At 47.0% G+C, this 23,220-nt stretch overlaps 1 protein-coding gene across 2 annotated transcripts in view; it reads left to right on the top strand.

Moving 5' to 3' along the window:
- The first annotated feature begins 627 nt into the window (after nt 1-627).
- Nucleotides 628-23,220, top strand: part of SRPRA (SRP receptor subunit alpha) — a 26,736-nt gene continuing 4,143 nt past the window's right edge. Inside the window, exons 1-11 of one of the 2 annotated variants that reach the window (XM_081844393.1) lie at nt 628-848; nt 4,829-4,912; nt 5,325-5,488; nt 6,150-6,310; nt 7,181-7,337; nt 7,993-8,146; nt 9,781-9,887; nt 9,996-10,114; nt 19,000-19,086; nt 20,839-21,011; nt 22,176-22,389. In XM_081844393.1, the coding sequence (XP_081700519.1) occupies nt 723-848; nt 4,829-4,912; nt 5,325-5,488; nt 6,150-6,310; nt 7,181-7,337; nt 7,993-8,146; nt 9,781-9,887; nt 9,996-10,114; nt 19,000-19,086; nt 20,839-21,011; nt 22,176-22,389 (1,546 nt within the window). In that variant the 5' untranslated portion in view covers nt 628-722. Of the gene's footprint in view, nt 849-4,828; nt 4,913-5,324; nt 5,489-6,149; nt 6,311-7,174; nt 7,338-7,992; nt 8,147-9,780; nt 9,888-9,995; nt 10,115-18,999; nt 19,087-20,838; nt 21,012-22,175; nt 22,390-23,220 lie in introns of both variants that reach the window. The other variant, XM_081844392.1, reaches the window with a different exon arrangement.

The following is a 23,220-nucleotide window of genomic DNA, read 5'->3' as shown; positions in this document are numbered from 1 at the left end:
CCGGGAAGCACCGCCCACTCCGCAGGGAAACTCCACCCCCTCTCCACTGACCAATACAAAGCCTCCTTCTTTGCCCCGCCTCGCTAAAACCCGCCGGGGTCGGGACATCGTAAGCGCCGCCCACTCTTCAGATAAGTCCCCGCCTACTTCCCCTCCGTCCTTGGCCAATCCGCCGCCGCGATGCAATCCCCGCCTCTTTCCTCCTGCACAACCAATCCCGTCTTTCCTCATGACGCGACATCCTTAGTTATGACGTGGCCCGTCCAAACTCACCCACCGGAAGCTCTTAAAACTTAAGAGCTCTTCTTGTTCCCGCCCCTTCCGCCGTCAGTGTTGTGTCTTGCGCAAGCACGTCGTGCCTCACCATCGCCTTCCCCTCTTGATTTTTAGACTATGCCTATCTCCGTCTCTCTATGTTGCGACGAACTTATTAAAAAAAAAAAATTAAAGCACATTTTCTTCGACCGCTCTATCACTTTGCTATGTCTATGGTCCTCACAGCGGTTTTTTTCCCCCCATTTCCTTTTCCGGAAGCGAGGCCCAATCGCTCTGCCCCTTTCTCCCTTTGGTCCCGCCTTCCATCCGGAAGCCCGCTTCCGGCGGAAATGAGGTGCGCAGTGAAGAGAATAGCCTGACGTGGGTCAGGAAGTCGGGCTGGTTTCCCGGCGTCTCAGGCCCCCCTCCCCGGTTCCCCCCTCTCTTCCCCCCCTCCCGGCTCCGCCATGCTCGACTTCTTCACCATCTTTAGCAAGGGAGGCCTCGTCCTCTGGTGCTTCCAAGGCGTGCGCGGCCCCGCGGCGGCTTGCACTGCGCCCGTGAACGCGCTCATCCGCTCGGTTCTGCTCCAGGTGAGTCTTCTCGCCGCTTTCCCTTTTACGCGTCGACATCCTTCCGCCGATTTTGGGTGCCTCTCTCTCCCTCTTCCCCTCCCGCCGCCATCCCTGACTTTATGTTACAGTGGTACCTCGGGTTACATACGCTTCAGGTTACATACGCTTCAATTTACAGACTCCGCTAACCTAGAAATAGTACCTCGGGTTAAGAACTTGGTTTCAGGATGAGAACAGAAATCGCGCAGTGGCAGCGAGCGGCAGCAGGAGGCCCCATTAGCTAAAGTGGCACCTCAGGTTAAGAACAGTTTCAGGTTAAGAACGGACCTCCGGAACGAATTCAGTACTTAACCAGAGGTACCACTGAGGTATCCACCATCAAACTCCCCACCTTTATTCACTGCTGGTCGGAAAGTAACGATTTCCTCTTTAAAAAATCGGGAGCGTGAAACAAGGAAACATAAACTAAACAGCTGTTCGACAGTGGAAGGTTGTGGGGTCTCCTTCCTTGGAGCTGTTCATCTGCCATGGATGCTTTAGCTGAGATTCCTGCATTGCAGGGGGTGGGGTTGGACTAGATGTCCCTGGGGATCCCTTACAAATCTAAGGTCCTGTGAAATAGCCTGGAAACGGACAGCCCAGATCTGTGCAAGGTGCATTCAGATACAATGTGGGAATCAGTAACCTAGAAGGACAAGGCGATTCCCACGCTTTCCCCGTGTTGGGGGAAAACCAACAACATGGTTTTCTTAATCGAATGTGCATAATTGCGATGCCCTCTGGAACGGTGTAGACCCACACGTGCTGAAAAGAGAAGACTGTTTTGAAAATGTCAGTCAAAATCTGCCGTGCTGGAAGAAATCCGCAGATGGGTCACCTGTGGCTCTCCAGATGTTGGATTCCAGACCTAATCAGCCCCAGCTGTCAACAGCCAGTCTGAAGGGATGATGGGAGTTGTAGTGCAGCAACATCTGGAGGGCCACGAGTTCCCCAGCCTTGCCTTACTAGCTTGCTAATGAATGTGAAACGTCTTATACTCCTGAAAGTGAAATGCAAATGGTAAATAGGCCATATGTTTTGTGAGTGTTAATGTAACCCAAGTGGGATGATCCAAACACAGAAGAGGGGGTGGTATCCTTATCATTGGGAGAAACTCAGTGTTTGAAGAAGTGCACTGAATCTTTAGATGGAAGTAACTCTTAATGGTGGGATACCCACCCACCCCTGCTCAGGACTGAGTATGCCCAGTGGGCACAGCATGTTTACTTGACTGCTGGGATGTGTTCTAAAATCCAGGGAAGAGGGGGTATGGAATGGGGTATCTTGGAAAAGAGCGTGCCTGGTTAGAATCTTGATCTAGGAGCAGTTCATACGGCAACATTTTGTTGCAAGCTCTGCTTGTTATTACAAACTGCTAGAGTTCATTGGGGCTTGTTCCCATATAAGTGCGCATAGGATTGCAGCCTAAGACTTTAATCTTAGGAATGCCTACCTAGATGTACGGCCAGCTTAGTTTAATGGAATTTACTCCTTAGTATTTGTAGCCCCTTAAAATACCAGCACATTTATTTTGGCTAACACAGCTAACCTTCCAGATGCTACATTTCCAGAAAGCACTTCTTGTTTGCTCCTGACCACGGCGTTTTGCAATCAGCTGGCTAGACACAAGTTGCATTTCCCTGTAGAACCTCATAAAACATATGCTGTGTTCAAAATTCCCTGTTGAATTGCAAGCCCAAACAGGAAAATATGTTTCCTATTTTAGCAGATTTCCTGTTTTGTAGTGCCTGTTTCTTATTTCAGAAAGTCACAGGTGCATAACTTGTGTTTCCTTTTATTCCCAAGGACCTAATGCAAAAAACAACTGGTTGTTCCGTAAGCTAATAGTCTGCGGTAGACAATATGTGATGGGAGCATAAACTGAAAAGGTGCAAAGGATCATGCTATCTAGTCATCCCTCTCTCCCACTCTTTCTGTCTTGGATCTCACCCGTAGCCATGGCTACTACAGCCTACCTTTCCCCCTAAGCTTTCTCTAACTCTTTATCTGTTTCCATACACTAATTGGAATTGGAGAATGGATACTGCTTAAGCGGATTCCAGGTACAGGAGACAGGATGATCTGATCGTACATCCAGTTCTGGCAGCATGTTGTAATCGGGTCATTTGGATCCTTAGTCATGGATCACAACTGTAAGCATTAAGATTCCATAAAAGCAGGTCTGTTTAAGTCAGATGAATAGCTTCAGAGTTCTGTTTTGTGATTTTGCATCTGTACAGAAAGTTGTATAGTAAGTAGGTTTTTTAAAGAAGTTTTTAAAATTTACTGGGTATTAAAATGCTCAACTGCACTGCCAGTCTATTAGCCATGATTTGTCTAACTTCTAAATATTCATTTATATTATTGGTTATATCAAGCTCTGCCGTCCATATATTTCAGAGCTTAAATGACCATTCAAAAAATACTTCTTTAAAATAATGTGAATGTCAGCATTTTCTTGGTGTCACTAAAGCTCATTTTTTTCGTCATGTAAATTGTGCATTGGGAGTGTTGATACTTATTTTACTTAGTGTGTAGTGTTTCACAGTCAGCACCATGCTGCTCCTGTTTTTCTTTATATATAAGAAAAGAATATTAGGTTGAGAGTTGGCGACTTAGCTACCTTGTGTGTCTTGCCCAGGTCTTTCAGGTCTGAGATTAAACACTTTTTGCCATTCCTTTTATTTCTGAATTTCAAAGACTGTTTTTCAAGCCAAAAGGTGATACTTTATCAGTTTCCCTCTATCCTGGGGTGCCATGTGGTTCTTTATTCCTTATTTCAGAGCACTTTTTCATGGATTATAGAGCAGTGCAGTATTTAACTTTGGCTGTTTGAAAGCTTCCTTGGGTTGCCTCTCATACTAGCAGTTTGCACGTCTGTGTGACTCAGATGGTGGGAATTGCTTCTGTATTGTACAACATGGGCATGTTTTAAGTAGGCTGCCAGTAGGTGGTACTTGCCCACTTCTGGATTTCTTTACTTTGCTGTTATTTTCTCTGCCTTTTTGCTTCTTGTTCGTGAAGACATGCCATTGATGGGTGGTTAGGTGAAAATGTAGTTGTTTCATACTAAGGCAGACTAGTGATTCAAATAGCCTATCAGAATCTGTCTTGATTTATCATAGCTCTCCAGGGTCTCAAATAGATATATTTCCCAGATTTATGGCTGGGGTGAGATTTAACTATAAACTCTGCTTCATAACAGTTCACCCAACTCACATTTTCTTTCTGATTTCTGTAGAAGCAGGCTGCTGCTGCAAGATTATTTGTGTTAATTACAGTGGTGCCTCGCAAGATGAAATTAATTCGTTCCGCGAGTTGCTTCGTCTTGCGATTTTTTCGTCTTGCGGAGCGCGGATTCCCCGGGTATTAACGGTTTTACGAAAAAGGAAGCAAACTCGCAAGACGTTTTCGTCTTGCGAAGCAAGCCCATAGGGAAATTCGTCTTGCGAAGCACCTCGAAAAACGGAAAACCCTTTTGTCTAGCGAGTTTTTCGTCTTGCGAGGCATTCGTCTTGCAGGGCACCACTGTATAGGAAGTCAAGATTGTTCAAAGAAGTTGCATGGATACTAGCTAACTAGGTTTTTGGCTATTCTGACAACAGAAGTAGGAGTCCGGGATCTGATGGCAGATATCTCTGACAGCATGTGAGCTACTGTGTCTGAACAGCAAAAAGTCTAAAATCTTTGTGTGGTGGAAATGCATATTGCTGAATGAATTACAGTATAGCTGTTAGGTGTGAAGTGTACTTTGTGTCTTGAAACAGATGCTTGTAAGCATGTATGGAATATGAAGATTGGACACTGTTTCCTAGAATTTGAATTGTACCCACAGTAAACAGGATGGTTATTCTTTAACCTAAAAAACAATGAATCTCTACAACTCCTGTAATGTAGGGTTTCCATCTCATTATAGGTGCTGCCAATGTTCTCTCTCTCTCTCTCTCTTGCCTTTTCAGGAGCGAGGTGGCAGCAACTCTTTCAACCATGAAGCCCTTACGCTTAAATACAAGCTGGACAATCAATTTGAACTCGTTTTTGTGGTAAGTGAATTATTCTGTGTGAGATAAAGACCTTAGACAGGTGGAAAACCTGTCTCCAAGAGTCTCTATAGCAAAGTGAATAAAAAACTTTTCTCAGCATTGATATATTGTTTTTGATATTGTGGAACATTACTTCCTTTTCCTTCGATTGGGATCAGAAGAGCTTGTTCCTCAGTCTTGCATCACAAACCGTCATTATAGCAACACCTTAGAAATGTTCATTAAGAGCAATGAGGCTTCAATCAAGGGGCAGTTTCTTTCACAAACAAATATGTAGAATTGTAAAGTTAGAAGGGGGTCCCGAGGATCATCTAGTCCAACCCCCTGCAATGTGGGAATCATAGAATGCAGAATCATACAATTATAATGTGGTTACTTTTGCTTGTCTTTAACACCACTGTTCTCCTTGCAGGTTGGGTTTCAGAAAATTTTAACTCTAACCTATGTGGATAAGTTGATAGATGATGTTCATAAGGAGTTCCGAGACAAATATCGAAACGAGTTTCAGCAGAAGGGAGCTCTTGGGCTTCTCAATGGCACCTTTGATTTTAAGGAGGATTTTTTACGTCTCCTACGGTAATAGGATGTTCTCTTTCATCTTTTGCTGCTGATCCTGTGTTTTGCCTCAGATACCTTGTATTTTGGAGCTGTAAGTTGGGGGCTTGGCTCAATAAGAGTGACACGATCTCCCTCGGTAGAGGTGGGCAGGAAGGAAGTCTGCCCTGCTAGTAACTGCTTGTGTGAACTTTGCTGTGCTCAGCTTTTGCTGTCTTCAAAATGAAATTGTATTTTCCACCTTGAATGGAGTTGCATTATAAATTGGGGGGGGGGGGTTGAACAATTTACCCGTGCGCCACCCGCAAAGCTGCATATGTTACTTACGGTTTTCAAGGATTCCATTGAAACCTAGCCAAGACAGCATCAGCATTCCCTCCCATAACCCAACATGACTTTATTGTACTCCGCAACATGGGCAAGGTTTGTTGATGGGTGTCGGCACTACAGTGCTAGCTAGCTAGCCTAGATGTCTCATTCCTTTGGGGGCAAGGGGTCCTATGGCCACATAGCCCAAGATCATCTCTTAAAAGTTGCTTGTTAGAAGAAGTTAGGGAAACAAACTCCATGTGGTAAATATGCATCTGTGCTGCCTCCAGCCAGGCCAGCTCTAAAATACATTTATTCATTGTCTGGCATTGAATGAGCACGATTGGGTAAACCTTTTCCTCTTTGCAAACAGGGATGCAGAGGAGAGCAGTAAAGCCCGAGCTCCCACTGCCATGAAGTCGTTTGAACAGTCGGCAAAATCCCAAAAAACCGTGAAGTCTATGATAGAAAATCGAGGGGAGAAACCAAAAGAAAAAACCAAGAACAAGAAAAACAAAGGTTCCAAAAAGGAAGGTGAGTCAGTGTTGCGATATGCAAGCAGCAGGCCGTGCCAAACCAGAGGCCTGCTGTGGTGAGGAACTGTGGGGTTTGTGCTATTTCTGGTGGCTTGCACTCGGGAGCAGAATCGATAACAGTATTATCCATGTCCTGTTCATTAAAATCAGTTTTAAAGGTCCAATCTGACATGCAGTTGCTCATTTAGTGGCAACTGGGGATACCCTGTTAGTTGAGGAGCTGAAGCAGGGATGGAGGTCCTCTGGTTCCCCCATTTGTTGATGGACTACAACTCCCATTATCCCCTGGTTATTGGCCATGCTGGCTAGGGTTGATTTAAACACCATCCCTAGTTTAAATGTTTCATTTTACATGTTTTTGTTTTGGTGGAACATGGAATTTGCTCAGCACATATATTATTTTTAAAACTTGTGGTTACCTAAAAACCTCAAAAGCAGGACTTGGCCCTTTTCTCTTAGAACATTAAGGTAAAGGTAAAGGGACCCCTGACCAATAGGTCCAGTCGTGGCCGACTCTGGGGTTGCGGCGCTCATTTTGCTTTTTTGGCCGAGGGAGCTCCGGGTCATGTGGCCAGCATGACTGAGCCGCTTCTGGAGAACCAGAGCAGTGCATGGAAACACCGTTTACCTTCCCGTCAGAGCAGTACCCATTTATCAACTTGCACTTTGATGTGCTTTCGAACTGCTAGGTTGGCAGGAGCAGGGACCGAGCAACGGGAGCTCACCCTGTCGCGGGGATTTGAACTGCCGACCTTCCGATCGGCAAGTCCTAGGCTCTGTGGTTTAACCCACAGCACCACCTGCGTTCCAATTCTTAGAACATTAGATGTTATTAAAACAGTGCTTTCCGCCCCTTGTCCAGCTCCAGGAAATGAAGCAGCTACCGTCCCCAAAGCAACCGCAGCTGTTAAGCAGGATCCTCCCATTGCCGCTGGAGACAGGGAAGAACTGACCAAGGATGAGATCCTGCAGAAGAACCGGGAGGAATTCTTTAGGAAGCGCATGAAGGGGGGAGAAAAGTCCAAGTAAGTGAGGCCATTGCTAATGAATAACGCTATCGGATCTCCCTTGGCTTTGCATCCAGAGACGTGAAGTTGGGTGGTCACATGGTCCATAGAGGAAGGACCGTGCCTTGGTGGCAGAGCATTTGTTTTATGTGCAGCAGGTCCCAGATTCAGCCTCTAGTAGGGCTGGGAATGTTCTCTCTCTGAAACCCTGGAGAGCCACTATCAGTCCATATATGGCCCAGACAAAGGTTTACCGCTTCATTGAGGACTAACTTAATTTGAGCTGTCTTCAGGTGACTATTGTGGAATGAACTGGAAAAACAAACCCAAAACTTATTTTTGAGCCAGGGCTTGAGGGAGGCTAGAATCACTTGCTGTGGTTTTCTGAATTGGCCAGCAGCAGGCTTGGGAGCAAAGTGGAATTCTGAGCACCGGTTTGTTTTACTCTCTTGGAGTACGCTTCCTTGTTTTCCTAGAGAATGGCGTTTCCTTGGACTGATAGGTAAAATAAATTATAATGCAGAATGCACACTCAGTCTTTTCTGCTGTGATTGTTTGTGACCCAGCAAAGTTCAGGGTTCACTGCTAGAGATGATTCAGAGCAGGAATTCTGTTCAGTTTTTTCCTCCTTGACTGCTAAGATCTACTGGAGTTTCTGTTCTGTCTTCATTAGCAAGTCTCCAAAGCCAGACACTCAGAAGGACAAGGGGAAGAAGCCCAGAGTGTGGGAACTGGGCAACTCTAATGCCAAAGTACTTGACTATAGTAATTCCACTACCAATGGAAACACAGACACTTGTCCCATGGAGGAGTATGATCCAGAAATGGTAAGATCCCCAGTCACTAGACATCCTGATGGTTCTGTTTCATGCCTGTGCATAGTTTTGCAGAGCTACATTAAGATGCCTTGCTCTCAAATCTTCAAGGGTTTACCAGGGTAGCTTGATTGTGAGGTTTTCATGCAGTTCTTGTCATCAAATCAGATTTGGTTTCCTAACCAATGACCAAGCCACACTATACAGAAGCGTAATTGGGGCCGTTGATTAGATAAACTGAAGGTAGGAATTTACTGGGAAGAACTGCAAATGGATGAAGTGTCTCCCTTTCACAAGTGCTGCTGCTAGCAGTAATCTTGTAATTCAGTACTGTTGCCAAAGTAGCCTCAGCTGTTAACACAGTGTGACTTGGGGCCCCATTCACACAAGGATTTGACTTTTATTTTGATTATCACATTTTGTTTTTTTGATGCTCTTGACTTTTAAGTCTTTTGTTGGGAGAGGAATAAAAGCAAAAAAAGGGAACAGAAGTACAGGCTCCCTTTTAAAAGAAGAATGCATAAGAAGAGCCTGCTGGAATCTGACCCATGGCCCATCTATTCCAGTATCCTGTTCTCACAATGGCCAGTCAGATGCCTGTGGGAAGCATGCAAGCAAGTCTTGAGCTCAAGAGCTCTCTTCACTTGTGATTCCCAGCAAACTCTGCCATTGTGGTTACTAGATGCGGGTGGCCTTGCCCTCCATGAATTGGTTTAATCACCTTTTAAAGCCATCCAAGTTGGCAGGCATCACTGCTTCTCATGGGAGCAAATTCCAAGTTTAACTACTCGCTGTATGAAGTAGCAGTTCCTTTTATCTGTCCCAAATCTTCCAGGATTCAGCTTCACTGCGTGCCCATTCCTATTGTTATGAAAGAGGGAGAATTAACTTTACCTGCTTTCTCTGTGCAATAATAATAATAATAATAATTTATTTATATCCTGCCCTCCCCAGCTGAAGCCGGGCTCAGGGCGGCTAACAACAATAAAATAATGCAACATTCTAAAAACATTTCATTATAAAAATTAATTAAAATCAAATTGATGGCAACCATTAAGCAAAATGCATCATTCTGTAATATCTGCACTATGAAACAAAATATGCAGGTGTGCCTGTGCTGCTCTCTCTGCTTCCCAGAATTCCCTGTCCCATCATAGAGCAGAAGGCGGGGAAACCTTCCTGAGGCCATAGAATGGGAGAAGCCATGGATGTGACTCTGAGCTTCCAGACACACAAACGCCAGAGGCATTAGCACAATTCAGGGACACATTCCAGTCGAGCAAAAGCACTTGATGAGAGCTCAGAGCAGAGCTGCTGAGGGGCTTGGCCTGGGGAGACCCCATAAGGCTGGACAGAGTCACTGGGGGCACCATCTGATGCACAGGCCTAAGGTTCCCCATCCCCTATAGAGAATGTGCAGCAACTTTTACTATAGATTCTGGGGTATCCTCTGCTGGATGTGCTCATCAAGGAGAAACAGCACTCTGAGCCTCTTGTTCTCAGAACATGTGTAAAGAGTACAGAAGGAAGATGCACCCTCCAGAAGTAACTTAAGGTTCACATGGAGGCAGCCTGAGCTGCTTAGAGTAGTGAGAAACAACAAAGAAGGCTTACGTAATTCCTGGCCTTTTTATCCTCCACTGCAGGTCCTTGGGGATCGCAACCATGAGCCTGGCCGTCTCCGTGATCTTGAATATGAGAGCGAAGAGGAAGCTGAAGAAGAGAAGGTGGTTCAGAACTCTTCAGGTGCAAGGTAAGTTCCCTCACGAAAGCTGTTCTTCTGTGTTGACTTGAATGAAACCTTTTGTTTAATTGACATTTTCCCTCCTGTAACATCATAACACTATCTTCTTGTTGCCAGTGCAAAGAAGGGTGGCCTTGGAGGCATGTTTGGGATGCTTAAGGGTCTTGTGGGCTCCAAAAGCTTATCCAGAGAGGACATGGACCCTGTGTTGGAAAAGATGAAGGATCACCTGATTGGTACGTTTGGCTTCCTCTGGAACTAGGCTGATGGGGGCTCAATTTGGTGGCAATGGGCTGGATGCTGCCCACTTCCCATGCAGTTTCTGCTGAGCTGTGCTTATGAAGGGTCCAAGGTTGACTATGTCGTTAGTTGGGTTTTAGAAAAGGTCACTGAACTAAGCAGAAGGAGAGTTGGAAGGAAGCCTGGGACAAGAATGGCTAGTTGCTGAATCTCTTACAAAGTAGATTCTGTGCTGCTGGTACCCTAAGCTCCTTCTTTTATCCTGTTTTCAAAACACCGTTCTCTACTTCTCATCCTTGTCAATTGTAGCATTCAGACATTCACACCGAGATGGTTTTAAGGCTCCACAGGCTGTCAGAATTGGCCACTCCGGCACTGTGGTCTAAACCACTGAGCATAGGGCTTGCCGATTGAAAGGTCAGCGGTTCGAATCCCTGTGATGGGATGAGCTCCCATTGCTCGGTCCCAGCTCCGGACAACCTAGCAGTTTGAAAGCACGTCAAAGTGCAAGTAGATAAATAGGTAGCGCTCCGGCGGGAAGGTAAATGCCATTTCCGTGCACTGCTCTGGTTTCGCCAGAAGCGGCTTAGTCATGCTGGTCACATGACCCGGAACAACAGTTTGCAGACAAATGTCGGCTCCCTCAGCCAGTAAAGCGAGACGATTGCCACAACCCCAGAGTTGTTCACGACTAGACTTAACTGTCAGGGGTCCTTTACCTTTACAATCGAAGCACATTGGATGTTGGGCTTGTAAGCAGCCACCCTACTGCTTAGTGTAAGCTTATTTGTTTTGAAAGCTTATTTTTGCAATATCAGAAAGTTCAGCAAGTGGGCTGTGAGGGCTCCACATTTCCCACACCAGTCATAAGTAAAGTGGATTGAATTTCAAACTGGGGTGGAGACTTAAGGTGTCTTTTAATAAAGCATACCTGTTGGTGACAACAGCAGGATAGTAGAATTGTCCATTGGCTGCTGTGATGGGATGATGAGCTGCTTGTGCGTAAAAGCTTAGTCCCTCAGAGCTTGGGCATGGTTCTCAACGCTCTTTCCTCCACGGAGCCCCTCAAAACATGACTCCCTTAATCGCTGGCAGAATCCGACAGTGGGCGTTTACGGAATCTACTCCAGCATAAAAGTTCCTTAACGGAAACGCGTCTTCGGGATTCTCGGCACGACAGTTTCCGGCGAGGAGTGGGTGTACCTATAGGAGGTCCTGAAACTTCCCCACTGTTTTCGCTGGAAGTCTCCTTGAGCCATCCCTCCGACTCACTTTCTCTCTGCATTCCCTCTCTCCCCCTGCTGGTGCCTTCTTCCGCTGTCGAGTCTCTCCTAGCTTCCGTGAGCCCTTCCACCACCTGCCTCTCCGATGGCAGTTCCCTGACATCCACCTCCCCTCCAGGGCCCCCTTCACCCCCTCCCGCCCCCTCCTCTACGGGTGGTGAGGATGAAAACCCCCGGAAAGAACCTCCCTCATCTTCCGAAGACTCGAACACTTCCCTCCACCTACTACCGTCCCTTCTTCCTGAGTACTCCTCCTCATCGGAGTCTACTCCTTCTTCCAGCCCTGATTTCTGGGAACCCTTCGAACTCCTCTTCCTCGTCGGTGGTGCCGAAGTGTTCCTTCCTGAACCGCGTTACAGGCTGAGGTTTTCTTGGGAACCGTTGATGAAACGTTTCTATTAAAACCTCGTCATTGACCTCTTCTGCCGGTACCCATGTGTCCTCTGACTCCGGTTCCCCTTCCTATGCTACCAAATACTCCACCTGATTACCCTTCCACCTGGAATCAACGATTTCTGCCACGTGACTGTTACGTTCCCTTTCTTCTATTACTGGTGCCTGAGTAACCTCCCCTTCACGTCCCCCTCGGTACGGTGACAGTAAGGACCTGTGGAATACTGGGTGCAGTTTCATGTGGTTAGGTAACCTGAGTTTGAAGGCCACCGGATTGACCTGTCGTGTGACCTCAAATGGTCCCAGTCGTTTGGGTCTCAATTTCTTACACCCACCCTTGAACGGCAGCCCTTGGGTCGATAACCACACCCGGTCCCCCACCCTTATGGTTTCACCTTCCCTTCTGCTTCTGTCTGCTTGCTTCTTGTATTCTTCTTTGGCCCTCTCTAAATTGAGCTGGAGCTGACGATGGATTGCTTCCATCTCTTCTACAAAGTGCTCCGCTGCCGGAACACTCCATCTTTCCCCGCCTTCTCCCGGAAATGCCCTGTGATGACACCCATAATTAGCCAAAAAGGGACTCATCCCGGTGGACACATTCTCCGCATTATTGTAGGTGAATTCTGCCAGAGCCAACTTCTCTACCCAATCATTTTCCCTGTCATTAACATAACACCTCAGGTATTGTTGTAGAATACTGTTTGCCCTTTCCGCCTGCCCATTAGTTTCTGGATGTCGGGCAGTCAAAAAATTTACCTCTACATGCAGTAAGCTCATGAGCTTCCTCCAGAACCTGGAAGTAAATTGTTTCCCTCGGTCTGAGACCACCCTCAAAGGGGCGCCATGCAACCTAAAAATGTGTTTTACAAACAACTTGGCGGTCTCTTCTGCTGTGACCGCATGTGAGCAGGCTATAAAGTGGCACATCTTGGTTAATAGGTCTACCACAACCATGACAGCTGTTTTCCCCTTGGATTTTGGCAGATCCGTCATAAAATCTATGGATACTGCCTCCCATGGTCGTTCTGGTGTGGGCAATAGTTCCAGTAGCCCCGCCGGTGCCCGCTTTTCCCCTTTTGCCCGCTGGCAGCGGTCGCACCCCCTTACATATTCACGTACATCTTCCCTCACCTTGGGCCACCAAAACTCCCTGGTAACCAACCACATGGTTTTGTGTTGCCCGAAGTGCCCCGCTGTGGGGCTGTCGTGCAATTGTTTGAGTACCCTGCCCCTCAGTTCTCCTTCGGGTATGTACAGTGCCCCTTTGTAATACAACGCCCCGTTCCTTTCCTCAAACCCCCCTGTGCTCTCCAGCTCCCCGGAGTCCTCTGAGCTTATCTTGGGCGTATTCATCGTTCTCGGTTCCCTCTACCAGTTCTCTTTGTCCCACCAATGCCGCCCCACACACCCAGTGGTCCTCGGGGATGATATGCCTTTCCTCTGGCGCTCCCTCCCCCTCTAAATACTCTGGTTTTCGAGAGAGAGCGTCCGCCCTGACGTTCTCCGGACCTGGTACGTAGCAAATTTCAAAATGGAATTTGGAGAACTCCTGGGCCCATCTCACTTGTCTCTGGTTCAGTACTCGGGCCGTTCTCCAATATTCTAGATTCTTGTGGTCGGTGCACACTTGGACCTTGTGTTGCGCTCCAATCAGCAAGTGTCGCCACCTCTGGAACGCTTCATGAATGGCGAGTAGTTCTCGGTCGTACACGGTGTAGTTCCTCTCGGATTTATTCAATTTCCGCGAGAAGAAGGCACACGGTCTCCATTCCGCCGCATCCTTTCCCGGCTGAAGAAGCACCACCCCTACCGCTCGGTCTGATGCATCTGTTTCTACTCTCATCGGTTTCTGCAGATCCACATGCAAAAGCTGTTCTTCCGACGCGAACGCCTTCTTTAAACTTTCGAACGCTCGCTGCGCCTCTTCCGTCCAGACAAATTTCTTCTTGCTACTGAGACAATCGGTGATGGGAGCCGTTAAGTGGGCAAAGTTCTTGATGAACTTCCGATAGAAGTTTCCAAACCCCAGGAACCGTTGCACGTCCTTCTTTGTTTTAGGTGTCTTCCATTCCAGTACCGCCTGAACCTTGCTGGGATCCATGGCCAACCCCTTGTCTGACAAGCGGTACCCCAGGAATTCCACCTCTCTGGTATGAAACTGACACTTCTCCAGTTTCACCCACAGCTGGTTTGCTTGCAGCCTGCTCAGTACCTCTCTGACATCCCGCACATGCTGCTCCTCATTCTCTGAGTACACCAATACGTCATCTAAGAATGCCACACAGTTCTTGTAAAGTAAAGGTCCCAGGACGTGATTCATGAAGGATTGGAAGCAGGCTGAGCCCCCCTGTAGACCGAAGGGCATAACGAGATACTCAAAGGCCCCCAAGGGGGTGAACATGGTAGTTTTCCATTCATCTCCCTTTCTCATCCGTATCAGGTTATACGCCCCCCTCAGGTCCAGTTTGGTAAAAATCTTTCCCTTCCTCACCCGGGTCAAAATGTCATCAATTCTGGGCATGGGGAAGGTCACGGGTTCTGACACGGCATTTACGGCCTGGTAATCAACTACCAGCCTGGGTTTATCCGTGTCCTTTTTGTCCACAAAGAACACTGGGCTACCCCCCACCGCTCTTGACTCCCTGATGAAACCTCGTTTGAGGTTCTTGTCAATGAACTCCCTTAACTCCTGCATCTCCCTGTCGGACATGGCGTACAGTTTGCCCACTGGCAGCTGGGCTCCTGGGAGTAGGTTAATTTGACAGTCAAAGGGTCTATGCGGGGGCAGTCTATCTGCTTCTCTTTCGCTGAAGACGTTACCCAGGTCGGCGTATTGTTGTGGTACCTCCCCTTTACCTTTTACTTCCATCCCTGCTAGAGTGGCCCGGGCTCCTCCCTGAGCCTCCCTCTCCTTGCAGTGTTCTAGGCAGTGTGCTGACCCAAAGGACACTACCCGCTGGTGCCATCCCACTAACGGATCATGCATTGCTAGCCAGCTCATTCCCAATGATGGGCGCTCCTCCCAGGGTGGCAACATGAAACGCAATCACTTTCGTGTGTCTTCCCACCTTCATTATCATGGGAACAGTCTGTTGGTTAACTTCTCCCCCCAACAGCTCCCTCCCATCAATCGTTGTCACCTGCAAAGGGTTACTTAAAGGGAGAGTCTCTATCTGGTGTTCGGCTGCAAACTCCTTACTCATAAAATTACAGGAGCTGCCTGAGTCTAATAGAGCCTTTATCTTTAGCGGATGTCCATTCGGTAGCTCTAGCAACACCTCTATGACTAGTGCTGGTCTTAGGGGTTCCGGCTTGGGCACATTCACTGATCTTTGGCCTGGCTGCTGTGCCCCGATGCTGGCAGCCAGGCGTTGGCTTTTACCTGCTCCTTACCCCCCTCCTCTTCACTCCCAACAGCCCCCGCCATTCCCTGCCATCCCTTCCTTTGAGGGCAGACTCTGGCAAAGTGTTCTGGCTGTTGGCAGAGGAAACATTTCTTGGCGCCTTTTCCCTCCTCCTTCCGTCCTTCGTTAGCGTTTGAAACTCCGCGCGTGCGCGCTGCTCCAATCTCCATCGGTTCTACCGGCGGGGAATGCTGCTCTGGCATCTCAGGAATGCGGAACTCACTCCAACGTTCCCCTTTCCCTTCCCGCTTCTCCAAGGCTCTTGCTTCCTGGCGCGCTCCTATAGCGAGCGCGGATTTGGTCAGCTGGTCCATGGACTCTGCCCTGGGCGCGCGGGCAAGCTCGTCCTTTACTGCCGGGGATAACCCTTCCTCGAACAGCATCTGTATTGGGTCCGCAGACAAGTCCCACCCCAATTTATGGATCAGCATGGTAAACTCTGTCCTTTTTTTTTTTTTTTATAAAAATTTTTATTGGGTTTTCAGCTTTTTCAGACAAACACACACATATAAAACAAACACAAAACAAAACATCTGTAATTTCATAGTCTTACATTCATTACCTTCTTTCAGTGACTTCCCCACACCCCCCTACCCACCTTCCAATTTCATTAAGTATCTCAGCAAGTTATTTGTTCATTTCTCTTAAATATTGTTCATATCTTTCTTAAAATTTATCATTTTTCCATTTTTACTTATCATATCCCATTATATACATTGAATCCTTTCTCTAAGGTCGGCCTAATTTCTCTCCCACAAATTCCTCGGTCTTTATATTAAACCAAAAATCATATATTGAACCAAAAATCATAATATTTCAGTTCTAGATCCCAGAGTCTTACCACCCTACACTCCCCTCCCTCCCCTACCCCGGTTTTTGCCCCTTCCCATATTTTTAACCCGGATTTCTCACATCGGAGGCCCTTAGGCCCCAATTAGTCTCTTTCCACCAATTTTGTTTATAGTCCTTTTTGTTGGTCTTCTCTTCTCAGAGGAATTCTGTCCCCAGTTCCTCATATTTTCCTCCTTCCAAATAAAACAGAAACAGTTTCTGTCCAGGATCAACAAATCTCCCCTGTTGCAGCTTAAAGAATAAGTCCCCATCAAACTTGTTCATTCTTTTATAGCTCGATATTCCAGTTATTCCAGGGACTTCCATCTTTCTTTGCAGATTTGTAATCCTTTGGTTGTCTTCTTCATTTCTTTTGTTCCCGAAAGTTACAGACTTTTGATTACTCTCTTCCTCCTGAACTCCCTCTTCTCCTTCTTCTTTTTCCCCCAATTCTAAAGTTATCTCTTCTTCTGCAGCTGCAGGTTCTTTTTCCATCCGGTTAATTCCATCAACAGAGTTGCTTAGTTTAAGATTGAAGGTCATCAATTGTTCACTCATAGCCGAGCTCTGTTCTTGCAGAGCTCCCACCAAAAAAAACATTTTTTTTATCTCTGCCAGTAATTTTCCTTCAGCCGCCATTGCAATGTCTTTAGTTCCCTCCAGGGGGATTTCCATCATGGTTCTTTTCCAACAGTCCGTTACTTTGTTGTTCAAAATTAGTTTGTTTCCAGTGAATTTAATGTAACACTTTTAATCCAAAAATATATTTGTAGCACAGTTCCAGGTTTTAACTATCCGTTTGACAGCTCTTTTGACAGCTGTCAAACTCCTTATTCTTTCTCTCGGGTTCACACACAGGGCGCTGCCCGGGTTCGGGGGGGGGGTCAGCCAGAGAAAACAAAAGAAAAAAACCTCTGAAATTCCCCTCTCTTCACTCCAGCACAATTAACTTTTTAATCCAATTTATGAAAGCTTTTTCTTTAAACACCACAGTTTTTCCGACTTAGTGTTCCTCTCCTTACTTTAAGTCTTTTGGTGGGGGGGGGGAGTGTGGACTTCCTTTTTGACACGTCCCCCGATCGTACTCGAATTCAGGAATAAAAACTTTTAGTGCCAAAATTTCCTTCTACTCACGGGTTGCTTTTTTCAGTCCCAATTTCAAGAAGAAAGACGGCGCTCTACGGTCATGGCTCGCGGCTTCGCTCCGCCGAGGTAGCGCTGAACTCTCAGCACCACGCCGCTCCCCAGTCCACTCCGCAGCCTTTAAAAAGGCTCTTCGCGGGTCGGGGAGGGCGCTTGAGGTGCCCACCGAGTTACCAGGTCCGCAAGCTTCCGCGCTTGCGGTTTTTAAGGGTCCCCGTGTCGCCGGCACGGCAAGACCCGTCCTCGACGGAGCCGATTCCCTCCGGGGCTCGGAGGGAATCCGCCATTACCCGATCGCGCTATCCCGGAAGTCGTAAACTCTGTCCAATACTCTCGGACGGACCGGGTCCCCTGTTTACACACCATCAACTGTCTGCGCACCACCCCCTGCTCAATTTCGCTGGAAAACATCAGGTCCATGGCGCGAAAAAACTTTCTCGAGTCCTTTAAGGCGTCATTATTCGCTGCCATCAGGGGCCTCACCCAGTCTCTCGCCCCCCCCCTTCGAGATGCCCAATCACAAACGCCACTCGCGATTCCTCATCGGCAAAGTCATCAAACTGCAGATTAAGGGCGTATTGCATCTCTGTCCTAAAGGCTTGATAATTTCTGGGATCACCCCCAAATTTTTGCACCAACCCTGGCACCTTCCTTGTGATGGGGGTGGCCTTCCCCTTTTCATCCTGAGCCCGCCTCTCTTTGAGCCTCGCCGTTTGCAGTGCTAACTGGAGTTCCAACACCCTGTACCTTTCTTCCAGGCTTGGACCCGCTCCAGCTCCCCCTGCGTCTCCGGCTCCTGTTGGGTTGCTCATGATGCCTCTCCTTGCACAAGCGGCTTTCAGGGACTGTCGGATTGCTGTGATGGGATGATGAGCTGCTTGTGCGTAAAAGCTTAGTCCCTCAGAGCTTGGGCATGGTTCTCAACGCTCTTTCCTCCACGGAGCCCCTCAAAACATGACTCCCTTAATCGCTGGCAGAATCCGACAGTGGGCGTTTACGGAATCTACTCCAGCATAAAAGTTCCTTAACGGAAACGCGTCTTCGGGATTCTCGGCGCGACAGTTTCCGGCGAGGAGTTGGTGTACCTATAGGAGGTCCTGAAACTTCCCCACTGTTTTCGCTGGAAGTCTCCTTGAGCCATCCCTCCGACTCACTTTCTCTCTGCATTCCCTCTCTCCCCCTGCTGGTGCCTTCTTCCGCTGTCGAGTCTCTCCTAGCTTCCGTGAGCCCTTCCACCACCTGCCTCTCCGATGGCAGTTCCCTGACAGCTGCAGGTCCTTTTTCCTCTCTTGGGGGACTAGTTTTGCTTTCTACAGCCACCTGTCATCTCTCTTTTTCTTTCGTTTCTCATAGCAATACTTCACACTTCCTCTCTGGAACTTGAGGCAGCCTACGTATGGACCCTAGATGCTTTTTGTAACTACTGTCTGAATTTCAGCGTCCTATGATGCCTGGCTGAATTTTGCCTGCTAGGTTTGAAGGTGCAGTGGGTTGAATTGGAAGTGAATATTCCAAGTTCAAATCGTTGTTGAGCATCTCCCACCCTAGGTTAGTCATCACAGGATGCTGAAATTTAGGTGGTAGTTGCAGGTTTCACCTAGGGCCCCTACGTAGGCCGGATGTGAGCAGCGTACTGTCAACATTGCCATCCAGTAGAGTTTCTAGGTCGTTAAAATGTCATCTCCCACCCTTGGAGAAGCATAAACTACTAGAGTTAATATAAATTTCCATTTTAGAGAACATAAACAAATCATTCACCAAATAGTGTGAACTTAGCAGCATAACAATCTTAACTTGCTGTTTTTCCCCCTCCCCTCCTGCCCAAAGCTAAGAACGTTGCAGCTGAGATTGCTGTCCAACTCTGTGAATCAGTGGCAACAAAGCTGGAAGGGAAAGTGATGGGCACGTTTACCAGTAAGTTCCCCTTTGTCTTGCTTTGTTTTTTGCATGCCTTAGTGTGTACTGTAGTCTGGCGACATTACTTTCCTCGGATATATGCCCAAATGCTCATGATTTCAAAACATTTGGGTGGTGTCCAACAAAGCAAATCCACTAGAGCCAAGATTTCCACTGGCACAGCAGAACTCCTGCTTTCTCTCTTCTCCCTCCCCAAATCTGCTCTGGAGAGTTGAGGAGAAACCCTCAACCTCACAAAAAAAGGTTTAGCAGGACCCATGGGGAGAAGAGAGGGGGGACAAGTTCTGTTGTGCAGCCAAAAGCCCTTCTGCAAGCGATCTACTTGGCTGGATACTACCCATTGTGTCTAAAAGAAACCAAATTAGATTGTGAGAACAGGTCTTTAGTGAAACTGACAATCTCACACCAGGAAAGACTGTACAGCGGCCACATACTCTACAACATGGGATGCCAGTGTGCCAAAGTCCACTTGTATGTTTGTGTGTGTCGTTGTTGTTGTTCCATCCCTGAAAAGGATTAGGAAGGGTTGTGGAAGTCCAGGACATCATGCACAAAAGTAAAATAGTAACACTACACATTGTACAGTATGTGTGGGACACTAAACATGCGTAAGCCCACTTACGGGCACAGTGTTTCTAGAATGTTAGCAGGCTGTGCCTTCGTTTTACTCCAATATATTATTTTGTTGGTACCCTGTACAAATGTGTTCCTTCCCAGTTTCACCATAGATCTGCTCTTGTGGAAGCAAATTCCTCACTCAGTAAATGTGGTCAGGTCAGGGTGCAACTGCTGCTCACCAAATGTGAGTAGTTAATATTTTTATTATTGTCTCCCCAGCTGCCTATGCTAGAGTCTTGTTGATTGCTTAACCTTGTCTCCAGTTGGCATGTGTTGACTTCTGCTGCTACTGCTGGTATGGGGGAAGAAATAACCCAAAGCGGATTTGTCCATTGGGAATCTGCTTCTCTGTGGGTTCACGAATCCTTAGCCTTCTGCATTTCTGGATGCCACCAGTGTGTGGGAGACTTATTTGAAAGCACACCCTACAGGATTTTGTGAAGGGCAAATTTATATCCTTGGCATTAGTAAGGTTTGACTTCTCTCACAGAGAAGAGCGATTGGATCCTCTAGCAAAGAAGGCTGACATTGTCAGAGAATGCTGATACAACTTAACATGTGGTAGAAATGGATTTTGGACGCAGAAGCATTTGATTCAGATGGCCCATTTTCTGTTTTTTTGTTTCTTGGGTTGTGAATCCGCTTTGCTTGCCCAACAGCCACTAGAGCAAGCTGTACAAATATATCACTTATTAAAGAAAAAATCAATGTTACTCCAGAAAGGTGATGGCTTATAAAGAGGGGCTGTGAGAGTGACTGAAAATCATGAGCCCTGGAGTGCCCTGTCAGTTGAATACTTGCACAGAATACTGAACACAATCAGTTGCTGATACAGAGAGAGTGGTAGGCCAATGATGCTCAGAGAAGGGTAAGTCGCACCTAAGACCAGATGTGGAGAAACCAAGCTCGTTTGGAGAGGAAATTGGAGCCTTTGCATTCCTTTTGTCCAGATGCTTCATCCTGGTCCTCCTGAAATGGACACAGCATCATTTCTGCAAGGAAAGCAGAGCTGGGCTTGTTCACATCACAGTTTACTTTGATGCACTTCCGATTATAAGGTGGGATAAGTGTGGGAAAGAGTATGTGGGGCCCTTCAATCTAAAAAATGACAATGTGCTTCCAACTTCCCAGCGGTGACCTCAACTGTGAAGCAAGCCCTTCAAGAATCCCTGGTGCAGATCCTGCAGCCTCAGCGCCGGGTGGATGTCTTGCGCTCTGTGATGGAAGCCCAGCGTCATCGTCGACCTTATGTCATCACTTTCTGTGGTGTCAATGGAGTTGGCAAGTCAACTAACTTGGCCAAGGTACTTGGAAGGGGCTGCATGTGCGTGGATTTGGGGAACTGGGTGAAGTTGGGAGGCAAGCTGGGTCAGGTTTGGGTAAAGCAGGATGGTAGAGCACTGTTGCTATTGCGCGAGGCAAAGAGGAAGATGGTGGCATGTCTGGTCATATCATGGAGATCTAAATGGAAGGCCCACAACCCTTGCTCAAGAGATCTTCTGATATATAAAGCATTGCACTAGCAAACACTGGTTTATCCAGCTCAGTATTTTCTGTGCTCATTGGCAGGGACTCTCAAGATGTTTAAGGGAGAGGCCTGGGATAGAATGGGGATCTTCTGCACTCAAATTGAATGCTCTGCTACTGGGTTGCAGCCCTTTCCCATTTACTGTTACATGTTGTCCACTTTTCTCTCTCCCTGTCGAAATCTAAAATTTATTGTGTCTAATGAGGAAGCATCAAGAAGGTAACTTAAAGTTGGACTGAGACCTGGAGTGCTACAAATTAGCATTTTCCTGGGTGGCCACCTAGTAGCCCATATATATATTCTGAAGCAATGTTGTTTCACCCACAGCTTCTTGGTAAAATTCTCAGTCGTGGCTCCTAAAATACTATGGCATTTGAAAATGTCGCAGCCGTCAGTGCCCCCATAAAATCTCGTCTCCTGTTCTCAGCATTTTATGTTCTCAGATGCAGAGGGCTGGTTCATGCATTTATCTTCTTCACACATCGACTGCAGCATAAACACATGGCTTGCCTGCATGGATGTGATGCTACAGACAGAACATTCATATATATCACCATTGTCACCTGCAAGCAATGCTTTTCAACAAAGGGTTCATACATTCCCCTAAGTGTCATCAAGTGTTCAGTAATTCAGTGATGCACATGCTATGCACCCACCAGCCCTCACCTGTGTGGGGACATGTGTTCATTTTCACTTTCCAGATTTTGCAAGGCTCTCTGTCCATATTCCAAGCAGATCTTTCTAGTAATAAAAGTTTATTTGGACACCGAATTTCTGCATCCGACCAGCATTAGGGGAGCTGGCACAGCAGATGTGCTGCATATCTACAGCCTTGTTATTACTTGGCAGGAAGCAAAGCTGCGAGGTCCATTGGGAAGTTACGTAGAGATGGTGGATGGTAGGTGATGGAAGCGGTAATCTTCTTCTGCCTGCCCCTCAGATCTCGTTCTGGCTGATCGAAAACGGTTTTAGTGTCCTCATTGCGGCCTGCGACACATTCCGTGCTGGTGCTGTAGAGCAGCTGCGGACTCACACTCGCCGCTTGAATGCTCTTCACCCTCCAGAAAACCACAGCGGCCGCACAATGGTGCAGCTTTATGAGAAGGGATATGGGAAGGATGCGGCCGGCATTGCCATGGAGGCCATTTCATATGGTGAGGCCTTTCTCCCTGCTTCCCCCTTATTTCTGAACCCTTCATGTCTTCCTTAGCAATCCTAGTCACTGCATGTCTGTAGCTGAAATTTCTTTTTCCTGTTGCTTCCCCCTCCTGCTCCCCCCCAAATCTAGGGATATTCTAGATGTTAAATACCCTCCTCTCCAGCCAATAGGAAGCAGTGGGACTGGCCTTTGGGAACATCTCAACCACCCTAAATCCAGTTCCTTCTCCTCTGCAAGAGAAGGAATCTGATTTATAGCTCTGCCTAATCTGTCATTCTAGCATAACCAGGAAGGCTTCAGGTTGAGTGAACAGAAGGGTCCATGACAGTCATAAGGGATAGAAGCATCCTCAGTTTGGGAATCATGTATAAAGAACAGTATTTGGCATCCTGAGAAACAGACTTTTTTTAAAAAAAATGCTAATATTTATGGCTATGAAGGCAGGCCTGAAAATGTTTGGGCAATGAGTTTGAAATCTCAGAAGAGAGATTTGAGGAAGGCAATAGCCAACAGAGTAGAGTTTTAATCTGAGGGTGGGAGGAATGTAAACATTAGGCAGATCTGATTAATTTGCAGAATTTTGCAGGTCCTGACATAGGATTATGGAGGGGAATAAGTGGTAAAGAATACTCTTGTTTTGTACTTGTTTCCACTAGAAAATTTACCAGACCTGCCATACAGACTCAGAAAACTTACTTTGGCTGTTTGCTGGCTCTGCCTTGCACTTCATTTTGTAAAAAAAGCCAGCTGGTAAATCTGAAGGCAACTCCCAGCTGTTGCTGGATTTATTTATTTCTACTAATAAATATATCCTTTTTATCTTCTC

This window comes from Podarcis erhardii (assembly GCF_964252035.2).
Source record: "Podarcis erhardii genome assembly, chromosome: 16".
In the NCBI taxonomy this organism is placed as follows: Eukaryota; Metazoa; Chordata; class Lepidosauria; order Squamata; family Lacertidae; genus Podarcis; species Podarcis erhardii.
Note: the sequence above shows the minus strand (reverse complement) of the source record. Positions and strands in the feature narration are given on the sequence as shown.